This window comes from Podarcis liolepis (genome assembly GCF_965112155.1).
Source record: "Podarcis liolepis genome assembly, chromosome: 4".
Classification (NCBI taxonomy): Eukaryota; Metazoa; Chordata; class Lepidosauria; order Squamata; family Lacertidae; genus Podarcis; species Podarcis liolepis.
The window spans coordinates 61669171-61682158 of record NC_139558.1 but is presented as its reverse complement, the minus strand read 5'-3'; the positions used below and the strand labels follow the sequence as shown (position 1 = coordinate 61682158).

At 39.9% G+C, this 12988-nt stretch overlaps 1 protein-coding gene across 8 annotated transcripts in view; it reads left to right on the top strand.

Moving 5' to 3' along the window:
• LOC310704790 (uncharacterized protein) overlaps positions 1 to 12988 on the top strand; it is a 251058-nt gene that overhangs the window by 16232 nt on the left and 221838 nt on the right. For 2 of the 8 annotated variants that reach the window (XM_083498786.1, XM_083498787.1), the window contains exon 2: positions 9534 to 9596. The exons of the other annotated variants lie outside the window; for them this stretch is intronic. In XM_083498786.1, the coding sequence (XP_083354912.1) occupies positions 9534 to 9596 (63 nt within the window). The remainder of the gene's footprint in view (positions 1 to 9533; positions 9597 to 12988) is intronic. 8 annotated transcript variants of the gene reach the window in all.

Below are 12988 nucleotides of genomic sequence, written 5' to 3'. Positions count from 1 at the left end.
CATAAATCATTATGAAGCACTTAGGCAGTGCTATATTCCTATCCCATTTGGTGTCTGACTTGATCATATGGGGAGGGGAGAGGTTGGCATCATGCATCTACTTGCATGCATTGGGAATCCCAGTAGTGGCAAACCATGTGACTGTGCACAAGTCTGTGAGGGTACAGTCATATATTGTACTTAGGTACAGTCCTTTGCCATATTTGGGGAATTCCCCACATATGAAGAAATAAATTGGTTTGTTAGTGATAAGGAAATGGCGTGCTGTTGTTCTGAGTGACTTCCAAGGTCCAGCCACAGATTGTTAAGTGTCAGCTGGGGGGAAAAAGGAAAACAGATGGGTGACCTGGTTGAACCTCTAAATATCTGGTACCCTGGGGGGAAGATTATGGAGTCAGGGGAATGAGTAACTCTGTGTTCCAGGGGTGAGAACCCTCAGATCCTGAATGAAGCTCCCCCCCAACCTCTGTTTGACCTTCAGCATTCCCTCTCACAGGCGTTGTTTCACACCATGAATGTTTTTACCTGGCTGGAATGTGTCCTTGAACCCTGATAACGCCTCTGTCTTGTCCATCCTCAGAAATTTACGTTTATTACTCTGCTCACTTTTGCCTCTGGCCCCACCCACAGTGGTATGTGGCTCCTGGAAGATTACCCAAGAGGTGATGCAGCCCTTGGGCTGAAATAGCTCCCCCTAGCCTGCTGCACACTGTACATAGCACTGACTGAAGAGGGAACAGAAAATGGGCACCTCCAGAAACTCATCCTGCACCCCTTGGTACGCTAATAAAATGCTTGGGTTCAGGGCTGACAGCCCCAAACCTGAACCCACCAGCACTTTTTAGCACAGTAGGGGAATGCTTCAGAAAGGGAGAAGAAAAGAAATTATAAATATATATATTCCTTTTATTCTCCTGAAATTACTTCCACCCCACTCAGGAGCTTTAATGGCACTCAAAGGCTGCCTGGAGCTCTGAATAGGAGCATCCTGGACAGTGACTGAAGAAAATTTTGTTGCAAATCATACCTTGTAAGATTATATTATCATGAAGTATATAATATTGTAGTTGTTTAGGTCAGATTGCCATAACTGTTTTGTTGCCATATCGTGAAAAGTCATGTGGGCTCTGTTCACAAATATACAGGCTCACTTCCCATTCCATTGAAATCTCATCTTCAAATAATGCTTCTTTCTATAATCTAAATCTCCTGCTTAGAGCTCATCCACAAGCAGTCAAAGCAATTACCTTTTTAACTTTGTCCTCCTTGTATATATTAAAGCAGGATTTTCATAAGGGTTCTTATTTATATTAATATATTTTACTTTTTTCTATTTGCTTTATGTATAATACATAAAGGTAAAGTGGTTTGAACTGATCTATTAAATCAGTCTTTATTTGCATATTATTCAAACAGTTCACTATTATGCTGTAGAAAGCAATAGATGGAAACATTCTGATGCCCTCATTCTTTCTTGAACTGCAAGTAATCTCTGATCTCAAAACCTTTGCAAATCAATGCAGGATTGTTTATTATACTGGAAAATGTTCTTGTCTTCTTAAAAAGACTTTGTGTGTGTGCATACATGTTGACAAATAGGAAAACATATCCATGGAATGACTGAGAACACATTATTTATTATAGGTTGCTGATGATCTAATAATTCACAACACAGCAAACCAGCAGCATCAAGAAGTATCCTGAAAGCTCATTAATAACTTTTTTTAAAACGATGCATTCGTAGGCTGTCAATTGTTCATGCTGTCTATGGAACAATGATTTTTTTCCCAGTTGTAATTATATTATGCATGTTTTAAAAATGTATGCCGTATTTGCATCTGAATATTTCCCCTGAATAAATGATTTGGATTTTTTTCTCCAGCCAGAATAAATGCAAACATAGGCCTTTTCTCTCTTATATAACTGTCTATATGAGAAATGCTACTTCGAATTCCTATAATATTCTTTATGAACAAACTAGATTTGACTGTGCAGACCAGTATGTCATGTTGGGTTGCTGCCATAATCCCAAAAGGTGGGGGTGGTGGGAACTTGAAAGCACAGAGGTAGGGGAGGGAGGTGAACTCCTGCTTTTCTCCCTCAAACCTTGTCTTTCCCATCCCACATATTTTCCTGTAACTGCTCCCCCCTCAAAGAAGAAGAAGAAGAAAGCAGCCAGAGAAAGGTATATTCAAAAAGAAAAATGTGATAAGAAAGAGTACAGCTCTGCCTTTCCATCTACACAATTTGGCTCTTGAAATCTACCCCAGCTTCCCAGGTTGGATTGCGGCTGTCATTATCTGCTGTACTTCTGTGTGAGACAAAACATTATTTATTTTATGCATTTATATTTTTAGAAACATTAACTTCACCAGGGCTTGATGGGGAGGAAAACCTGATAGAAGTGAAAATGAATATTTAAATAAATATAACAGGAAACTTTTTGCAACTTAGACTGCAGTCCTAAATTGGCCTCCTTTAGACACTTGCCTAGGGACGTGGGTGGCGCTGTGGGTTAAACCACAGAGCCTAGGACTTGCTGATCAGAAGGTCGGCGGTTCAAATCCCCGCAACGGGGTGAGCTCCTGTTGCTTGGTCCCTGCTCCTGCCAACCTAGTAGTTCGAAAGCACAAAGTGCAAGTAGATAAATAGGTACCGCTCCGGCAGGAAGGTAAATGGTGTTTCCATGAGCTGCTCTGGTTCGCCAGAAGCAGCTTAGTCATGCTGGCCATGTGACACCGGCTCCCTCAGCCAATAAAGCGAGATGAGCACCGCAACCCCAGAGTCGGTCACGACTGGACCTAATGGTCAGGGGTCCCTCTACCTTTACTTTTAAACACTTGCCTTGGAGTAAATTCTATTGACTCCTGGGTAGACATGTATACATTACTGATTGTTCTTGTTTGTCAAAGTTGAGTTCAGAAATGTATGCCCAGTAAGGCTTTGCTCTAAAGGAAGTGTTGTTGGGCTTTTGTTCCATGTAATTGCCTGTTGCACACATTCAACCTAACAAGGTGCATAGGCTGCAGTTCTATGGCCCATGAGAGGGTGTCTTGGAGGCTTTAGGACTGATTAGATCACCCTCTTCTACACTGGAAACAGAACTCCAGTGTCATAGACTGAGATCCTTCAATGCTCTGGCTCATCCAACATTTGCGCTATGGCCTGCAGGTCCCAGAATTTGGGGTAACATCAGGAGTGATTGGGGGCATGCTAGGGGAAGAAGCTGGGATCCAAAACCCAGGGTTCCTGACCTGCTTCCCAACTGAGAAGAAAATTAGAAGAGCTCAGGAACATGCCTAAATCTCACATTCACTTTCCCTCCCATTGTTTCCAATGGAAAAGAATGTGTTGTGGGGGAGGTGTTTTAAAAACTTAACAGCTCGAAACAGGTGAGCTTTACAGGCCTAAGCATATGGTTGAATCTACTTCTCTAGATGAATTGGGTGATGTTCTTTTTTTTCTTGTTTTAATGTGGAAAAAAGTGTTCAAATATGTAATCCCTTTCCCCCATGCACCTGCATTTAAAGTGGTAGAATCCGAGAAAGATTGTACCACCACCCTATAATAATGGCAACACAATTCTCCACATTCTGCTCAATAACAGAAGTATCAGCAGGCAGAATTGCAAGTTTATAGCATTATACAAACCTTTAGGGCGGGGGGAAAAGTTAGTCCAATGTGGACTGAACATGCTCAGTGTGCATGGAATACCAGCTGCTCAAGGGTGGAGAGGAATGTAAGGTCAAGATAAAGGGGAATAGGATGGAATATTCTAGAACAAGCTTCCTCAACCTCGGCCCTCTAGATGTTTTGAGACTACAGTTCCCATCATCCCTGACCACTGGTCCTGCTAGCTAGGGATCATGGGAGTTGTAGGCCAAAAACATCTGGAGGGCCGAGGTTGAGGAAGCCTGTTCTAGAAGAAGGCACAACAGGCTGGCTGGGATCCTGGATCCTTTCAGCTCAGTACTGACCGCAATGACTGGCACTGGCCTTCCAGATAATAATAATAATAATAATAATAATAATAATAATAATAATACCTTTATTTTCAGACAGAAATTGCTTCTTAGCCCTACCTGGAGATTCCAGTAATCAAACCTTGGCCCTTTTGCAGGCTCTGCCACTGAACTATGTCCCTTTCCCAAAGCACTCCTCATTGGAACACTATGGCAGGTCCCAGTTGTGCAACCCTTATTCTTACAGCCACAGTCATTTGCAATGTACATATATCCTCCTGTCAAACACCTCTATATGCTGCTCAGAAGGTAAGGACAGCACCTGTGTGCATGCAAATACAGCTTCTGTTCCAAATGCAGGATGGATCATGTAGAGAGTCCCTTTGCATATACAATTGTTTATTAGGGCTGTTTCTTAGCTCCTTTCTGTTCACCACCTCCCTCCAAGAAGGGAAAATAATAGGAAGCACAGAGGTAAGAAAGAGAGAAGTGTGCTAAGTTTTTTTTAAAAGAGGCCCTCATTACAGTTAGTAAGATATGGGTGATATTAGCACATGGGATAAGAAGCTTGCAGTGTGGTTGATGTATAAAATATGTGCCTCGATATCTTGCTTATTTTTAGATATTCTTTCTCTTTTTGAATTTCCATAATGAGCATGTTGTGCCTGTCAGCATCCTAGTTCCTCACTGAAACCTTCCGTCTCTTTTATCACCAGAGTCTCAAATGTCTTGTCAAACCTCGTAATTATTTCCTAGAGTCAAATCTGCCATTAATCCTCTCAGGAAAGCTCATGCAAAGTACCGTCACTCAAGGGGCATGAAGGGAGGAAGGACATGATGTGTCTGTGTCATCTCTTCAGTCTTCATGGTTCGTTGTCTAGGAGGAACTGAAACTTAAGTAACATGCCCCAGATAGAGGCACAATAGATAATATTACCTTTTGATATTCCATTACAATGCAAACTAGAGAAAAATAATAATGGTGGCAACATTCTCTCTCCTTTTTCTTTTTAACTTGGATCTAATAAAGAGAGAGAGAGAGAGAGAGAGAGAGAGAGAGAGAGAGAGAGAAAGCATATTCCATCAACTGAAACAACAAAGACTTATGAAACAAGAAAAGTAGTGGGGAACTAATTATCGTTCCTTCGTATTTGGCCATGAAAAACATACCGTTTTGGTGGCACATTATTTTCATGCATAAAAATATGCATTCTTAATTATGTGCATTATTAGTTCCCAATCACTACCATGAAGGCACATCTCTGTGCTTTCTTCCTATCAGTGTTGCTCTTCCTACACTGGAGGAAAATAGTGTGCTATTTTGAAATACTAACTTTTTTATCATAGTCTCATTAAGCAGAATATTATTGCTGTTTGGGGGGAGAGGTGGTAATACTGCTGTGCAACATGTAGTGCATGCTCAAATGGAAGCCCATAAATTGAGTTCACCAACAGAAAACAGTTATTCGGAAAAACTGAGGTCCAATTCATGTGGCTCCTGGGCACACAGAGCTTTTGATGGACAGTAAAGGAGGTGCTTTTTCTGCTTCATGTGTGTTGAGATTCCCAGAGAGTGTGTTTAGCTGTGTGCACAAAGTCAGAATACCGTATTTTTTGCTCTATAAGACTCACTTTTTCCCTCCTAAAAAATAAGGGGAAATGTGTGTGCGTCTTATGGAGCAAATGCAGGCTGTGCAGCTATCCCAGAAGCCAGAACAGAAGGAGGGATTGCTGCTTTCACTGCGCAGCAATCCCTCTTGCTGTTCTGGGTTCTGAGATTCAGAATATTTTTTTTCTTGTTTTCCTCCTCCAAAAACTAGGTGCGTCTTGTGGTCTGGTGCGTCTTATAGAGCAAAAAATACGGTATATAATTTTCTTTCTGGACATGCAGTGAGGTAGCCTTCCAATGAAAGCTGAGTGTTGCACCCAGAATTGTACCTGAATGCCCCAGTATAATATCTTTATCAATTGAAAGTATCTGAGGTCAGAACAGGTTCTGTTCTGTTATTTGCAGTTGAACATTGCAATACAAATATCACAGATCTGAGTGGCAAGGTTTTGAAAAGTCTCTGCCGGTGTTAGAACAGAAATATCATTTGAAAGGTGTCAGTTCTTTTAAATAATTGTTAACTGTAACTTCCCTTTTCTGCATATACCACACACTTAGGACCAATAAATTGACACGAAAACAGTAATGGATTCTTTTAAGTGTGCTCAGAATACTGATGAAAAACCAAATTAGTACTCCAGATCCCACTGAAGTCAGTTACAAAATTACCACTGACTTTTATGGTTCTGGATTGCAAGCTGAATTATCTTAGCAGGGCCAGTTACTATCTCACAGTCGAGGCACAGCTGGTTTTAATGTGTACATTTCTTGCAGCAGGGATGTCTGCAGGATTAACTTCAGACTTGAAAGTGAAAAGATAATGTAAATGTGAGAGAATAAAACCAGGTCATAGAAATTGTAGCAGCATATGGTGCAAAAGCTGAAAATGTGCATGATGCAAAAATAGCTCCAAATCATAGATATTTAATGGGCTTGAACTGACTGTCTGTCACCTGTGAGCCTCTTCTAGCCAATGTCTGAGCTGCTGTGATTTCATGACATGTTCAATGTTATGACTATAGAGGTGGAAGGATCAGTCACAAAATTCTGACAGGCGAATGTGATGGAAATAAAAGACCGAATTGGCTGGGGGCAACATTGCATATTGCCGTGGAGGGGGAAGGATGACTTAAGTAGAAAGGTTTTCTAAAGAGACAGCAGCTAGGCAAGAAGAGGTGGTGGAAGGGAATGTAAGATTAACCTTTGAAGATGCCACATCGTGCATGTATTAGCACTCAGTTGTCTGATTCTAAACAAAAGTGAATTTGCTATGAGTGCACCCTAAAATACAAGTCTGCACACTTTTAAAACACATGAGGAAAGTGGCATTGCAGGTAAGATATACAATGAGTGAAGTTACTGAAATCACAACAAATACTGTTGTGATTACTGGAAATGGATATGGTTCACTTGTTCAGAGCAACTAATGCAAAATCTAAAAAGTATACAACTAGGGAAACATGTTAAAAAACAGGATATTTAAAATTCCTGGCAATACTTTAATTACTCAGATGTTAACTTGGCTACAGCAGAATGCAAAATGAAGAGCAAAGACATATTTCTGAAAAGTACTTCAGGATTGTTTTGTTCCATGGCTTATTTGAAGCATTTGTCTGGTTTGAGGCTATTTTGGATGAAGTCCTAGAAAATGCATGAAGTTTGATAAATATGGCTGGTTCAGAGGAACGCCCATGATGATAAAATATAATTAGGCTTAGAATATTGTTCATGGCGATAGGAAGCAAACTGAACAGTCTGGGTCATCAATAAAAGTTAGTTTGAGGAAATATCAGATGACTTAATAAGTTTAATTGGAGTTTTATTATCTGAGAGGGGAGACCTAGTGCTAGGAAGTAAGATCATTTTAGGAACAATTGCATATGCAATTAAAATTCATCTTGATGAAATCTAGAGGGGGCAAAGCAACAGATGTAAATGTAGTTAAGTGGCAATGTTAAAATAATTCTAAACAGAAGGCCTCTTAAAATACATAAATAGAAATACATTTAGTTGGGAAGTGGGAAATCTAAAAAAGAAAGAAAGGATGCAGCACAAGTTAAAAACATAATTAGAAAAATAAATTGTAAAGAGTATTTTAGATTGAAAAAGAATCTTGTTTTATTGACAGTGTCTGCAAAAAAAGAAAGTGTAGTCTGCTTAGGGAAATGGAACACTAGAAAATGTGTGCAATTAATTGTGGTGAAGGGAGAAGATGGCAAGCTGAAATTTCCAATCAGTATTCTTGTAGTATTTAATGCTGGTGTTTTGTAAATGTCTTTTAGTACTTAACATCTGTGTGAATCCATTTTACAGATGAAAGCATGTTGTGAGCTGTCTAAATCACACAGTAGCCCACAGCTAATGCTTACTTACAATACAGACGTACCTCGGTTTAAGAACAGTCCTGTTTATGAATGATTCGGTTTAAGAACTCCACAAAACCAGAAATAGTGTCCCGGTTTGTGAACTTTACCTCAGTCTAAGAACAGAATCCGAACAGTGGAAGGGCACTGGTGGCAAGAGGCCTTATTAGGGAGAGTGCACCTCGGTTTAAGAATAGTTTCGGTTTAAGAACAGACTTCCGGAACGGATTAAGTTCATAAACCAAGGTACCACTGTACAGTAGATTCACAACTTGCACGCATTTAACTTGTGCACATTCAACTTTGCACACTTGGCAATTTTAAAAAATAGAAATGGGGGGAAGGGGAAACTTTGGCTTCAATGGTGGGTGGGATTGCCAATGTGTTTTGTCTATATGCAATTTTGGCTTTATGCACTACCCCCAGAACATAACTCCTACATCTGTTGTGGGTCTAATGTATGTTTTTAACCCATGCTGAAAAGAAAAGAGAGGATGTCAGTATTTTCATCCCTCCCATTGCAAGGATCACCAGATCATGTTTGTTTTACTTTCTGTCTGTGAGAAAGGAGGGGGCGGAAGCTACTCTTCCAGACTTCCGTCCCTAGTACTGTGTGCTTTTTCTTTGATCTGTCCAGAGACAGGATGGCAGTATGAGAGCTGTTTCTCTTGTACATGTTTGTTATGTTCTTTTATTTGTTAAATCAGTAGAAATAAATTGGGTATGCTACAAAACCTCCACAGCTTTGCTTCCATCACTCTGCTGCATTTGAGGTGCTCACATGAACAAATGTGAGTCCACAGCACCAGGACCTATTCCTTGGGAATGCTGTGCTGCTGTTCCTGTGATCGGAAGGTGCTCCCGTCACCCAGCCCATGCAGGCACTGAAGACGTGGACTGAACATGGGTGTACGGAAAGAGGGTGCCTTCTATGTTTCCCATTTGGGGAGTAAATTAGTTGGGCATACAGTTTTTAGTGGGTAAATGGGCTTAAGCATCTCTCTCTCTTCAAGTGAAGCTCCATTACATAAGACAAAAACTTTACAAAAAAGTTTGGAAGGGCAGGTGATGTATCTATATAAAACAATATACAATGCCATATCAGGAACTTTGAGCTTTATTTCAACTTTATTTGCATTGAAAGGCATCAGTCTGCTGATGAATATTGAGAGGTTGAAGGACAGCACCCTAAAAATTTTAATACTATAATCTCTTTCTTTTAAGTCTGTTGCTCATAACAAAAGCAAGCCAAATATTTCAGCAACCCTGTGACAGAAAATGTAGCATTGTTTGTGTTGAATTTAAGAGATAGGTGGCAGGGAGCCCTAATTACTGTTAGATACTGTAATCTGCCACCTCCTTCAGCAGCTGTGTTGTCTTTCTAACCAGCACTCCATGCTAGCAGTAATGTTGGTGAATGCATCACTCATCCATAATTTAATTGAGGGGACTGACCTGGCATATATTATCAAGACCTTTATAGATCACCTGATCTCAATTAGCTGTGTCCCCAGTGTACTTGGTTCAGCACCAGCAGAGACAGGAGAATCAGGTTATTTGGGCTGCCATAATGCATTGGAATTCCACTGCTTCTGTCAGGCAACCAGACTTCCTGGGGACCAAGAGTGAAGCTTGTACCTGGTGTTGGGCCAGAGAGTCAGAGTGAGTGTTCTCTTAGTGTTCCATCCACTTCACTGCTCAGCAGTCTGCTTCTGCCAGGTCAGGGAAGAAATTTCAGAAGTTCTGTTGGAAAAACCCCCAGATGTGGTATTGGGAGATTTCATCATAAGTACCAAGGACACCTTGGTAGGTCCAACCTGCCTGAGCACCTTCTCATGAGCAATGTAAATAGTCATCCAAATTTCTACAATTGGATATGAGAAGACCTTTACTACCAAAACCTCTGCTTGCATTAGTGGTGGTGTATTGTCCACAGTAACAGCAGCACCCCACAGAGCATTAGGACACCCAAGGAAGCATTTATGTTGCTCCCTCAAATACACTCTGCCCAAGTTTTGAATTTCTGGTAATTTCTGAATTACCTGTTTAATTCAAAATGACAGTGACCATCCTACAAACCTTCTAGGGAATAATATGATTGATTCTTGAAACAGCATTATTCAAAACAGGAAAATATTCAAGCAGGATGGCATTAAAACAAAATCCTGCATTGCTAGAATTGCTAAAAGCATTTTTCAATGTGAAAGTAATGTCTCCCCAGTCTGTATATAAAAAGATAAAGAACAGGCTTTTGAGATGTTAGTAAATGTCTTGGTTTGCAAACTGTTCTTCCGCCTATCAGTTTTGGCCACATCTCTCAAATATGGTCCATTCAAGACACCCCCCAAAAAAGCATTTCATGTTACCTGGTCATTTATCCTTTCCTTTTAACATACCTTTCTTCTGTCCTCTTTTGTGCCAAATGTGAGGGAAGCAGTATCCAAAGGACTCCATCTATGAAGTCAAGCACAAGTTCCCATTTAACCTTGGAAGAAGGCCACATGATTGACATTTCCATTCCTAGAGTAGGTCCAAGCCATTACAAGAGCCAACTAAATTTCATTTTGCCTTATCTGCAGGTTATCATTCTTTCAAGAATCATCACATTCTGACAGGATCTTGATTTAAGGTTTTCAACTCAGCTTGGTTCAAGCTGAATTCACAAGGTCAAAAAGATTCCAGGTTTGTTCATAATACAGAACCAGAAGATGGAATGCCAATCCTTTCAAGGCCCTGGAAGTGGCTAGATGTGTCTCATATTCCCATTCTCAATTAGGGCAATTTTTAAGGCTGTCAGCTCACTTTCCCCCCCTCATGTGGGTCTTTTTTCTCTTCCTTCCACATATGAAACTTGTGACTAATTTTATCACATTTTCTTTTCCACATCATTTGAAAGTTTAAGATATTTCTGTATTTTCAGTATTGTACTATTATGAAGAAAAACAACTTGATTTATTTAAAAGAAAGAGTTCTAAGTTGTTAACAATATTTTCTCTTTTCTCAATAAATGAAAGAAAGAAACAAAATAGCAAAGAAACTAGTGAAAAAAGCAATTTGCTTGTATTTCATGCATGTAGACTTGAATATTGCAAGGGGAACAGTGCATAGATTTAATGTTAAATGTGGAGATAGCCCAACTGATATGAAAACATATACAGTACAAAGAAAAAGGAAGTGAAGTTCCGTTTATTTTGAAAATTGTAAGAACAAACAAACCTGAGGCTGATGATCCCATCAACTTGTATTTAACCCTTAAATGGTTAGGCAGATCAAACCAATTAATACATGTTATCCTCTTCAGAGCAAACAGTTGATTGCGCTGTGTTAACTGAAGTGCTTTAAAAGCAAGAAATTAATTGTATGTGTTTGTAGCAAGCATTTCGGAAGATGTGAATGTATAATTTCTGCCTGGACATTTATTACACATTTTAGTGGTGAGGGAGCACTTTGTGTTTTAAGGATGCATCACAGAGAACTTCTTGGTGAATACAGTGCATTTTATGCATGCATCAGGCAGAAATTCTTAACTATGTACTTAGTATTGGGGGGGGGGGGGGAAACGCACCAGTAGAATACTTTATATTTTCCCCATTCCACACCTCTCAAACAAAATTATGCTTTCTGTGAAATGAGGGAGAATTCCAAAACAGCAGAAGACACATGGACATTTTCAGATAAAATTCCTTTTGATATTCTCATAAGAGTTTTGACTCTTTATTTTTCACTTAATAAATTAACCACTTAATAGGTATAAGATATTAGCTTCAGTTGCATGGACTCCATGTGCCTATTCCAGTGAAAAGACAAATCCTTTCCAAATCTGTTCTAGTACAGTGGTACCTCTGGTTACGTACTTAATTCGTCCCGGAGGTCCGTTCTTAACCTGAAACTGTTCTTAACCTGAAGAATCACTTTAGCTAATGGGGCCTGCTGCTACTGCTGCTGCTGCCACGCCACCGCTGCACGATTTCTGTTCTCACCCTAAAGCGAAGTTCTTAACCCAAGGTATTATTTCTGGGTTAGCAGTGTCTGTAACCTGAAGCGTATGTAACCTGAAACATAGGTAACCCGAGGTACCACTGTAAACATACAGATCTGAGAGTTGGGTCCACCATTCTGCCAAGGTAGAGGTGAGGCTTGAACACAATATTCCATACCACATTCATATTGCTGTCATTAACACCTGCAATTTCCCAGCATTCTGGAACTTGAGTGAACATGGAAAACTCCATAACACAACATGCTGAACCGTGTTTTCTTAATTTAATAGAACACTTTCTGTTCTATTAATAAACAAGCCATAGAATGCCGCACAGCGGACCACCAGCAGCAGCATTTTAAACCTTTGGATGAACAAGATATGCTTTTTTTCATTGAACTGCTGATGGACCAGGGCTGGAATTGGATACCAATATTAATTTCAGTGCCCACATTAGTCTGCAAGAGTGGTCAGTTCATCCTATTCAGTCTTCAGGATTCATTAATTAAAACTATATGGTCTATTGATCGACCCTTTGAACAAATCTTCAGCAAGACTGGATTGAAATGAAGATTTATTACAATGTCTGCAAATGATCCAGTATCTTTCACTGTTACACCTGCACTCTACTGAATATTTTTTCCAAATATGTTCAGGCCATCATCCATCATTTTATCCTTAGAAATGGAACCAGCTCACACATACATGTGCTTCACTTGACCTATCATGATCTTCTTGTTCACTCAATGAATGTGTGAAATGTCTTCTTTTCAGGAGTATTATTTCCAAGTTTGCACCAAGTGATCTGTGTAATTTGTGAGCACTCATTAGCACATAACAAAGCTATTGCTTAATTTTACAGAAAGCCAGTGTGGCGCAATGGTTGGAATGTAGGAATATGACCAGGGAAGCCTGCTCTCAAATCCCTAGGCAGGAAGAACTAGCTGCACAATTATGAGATGGGGGGCACCTGGCTTGCCAGTAGTACATGTAAAATGGATGTAGGGGACTTAGATCCCAAACTTTATGCGAGTCAACAGTGTGATGCATCAGTAAAAAAAAAGTTAATGCTATT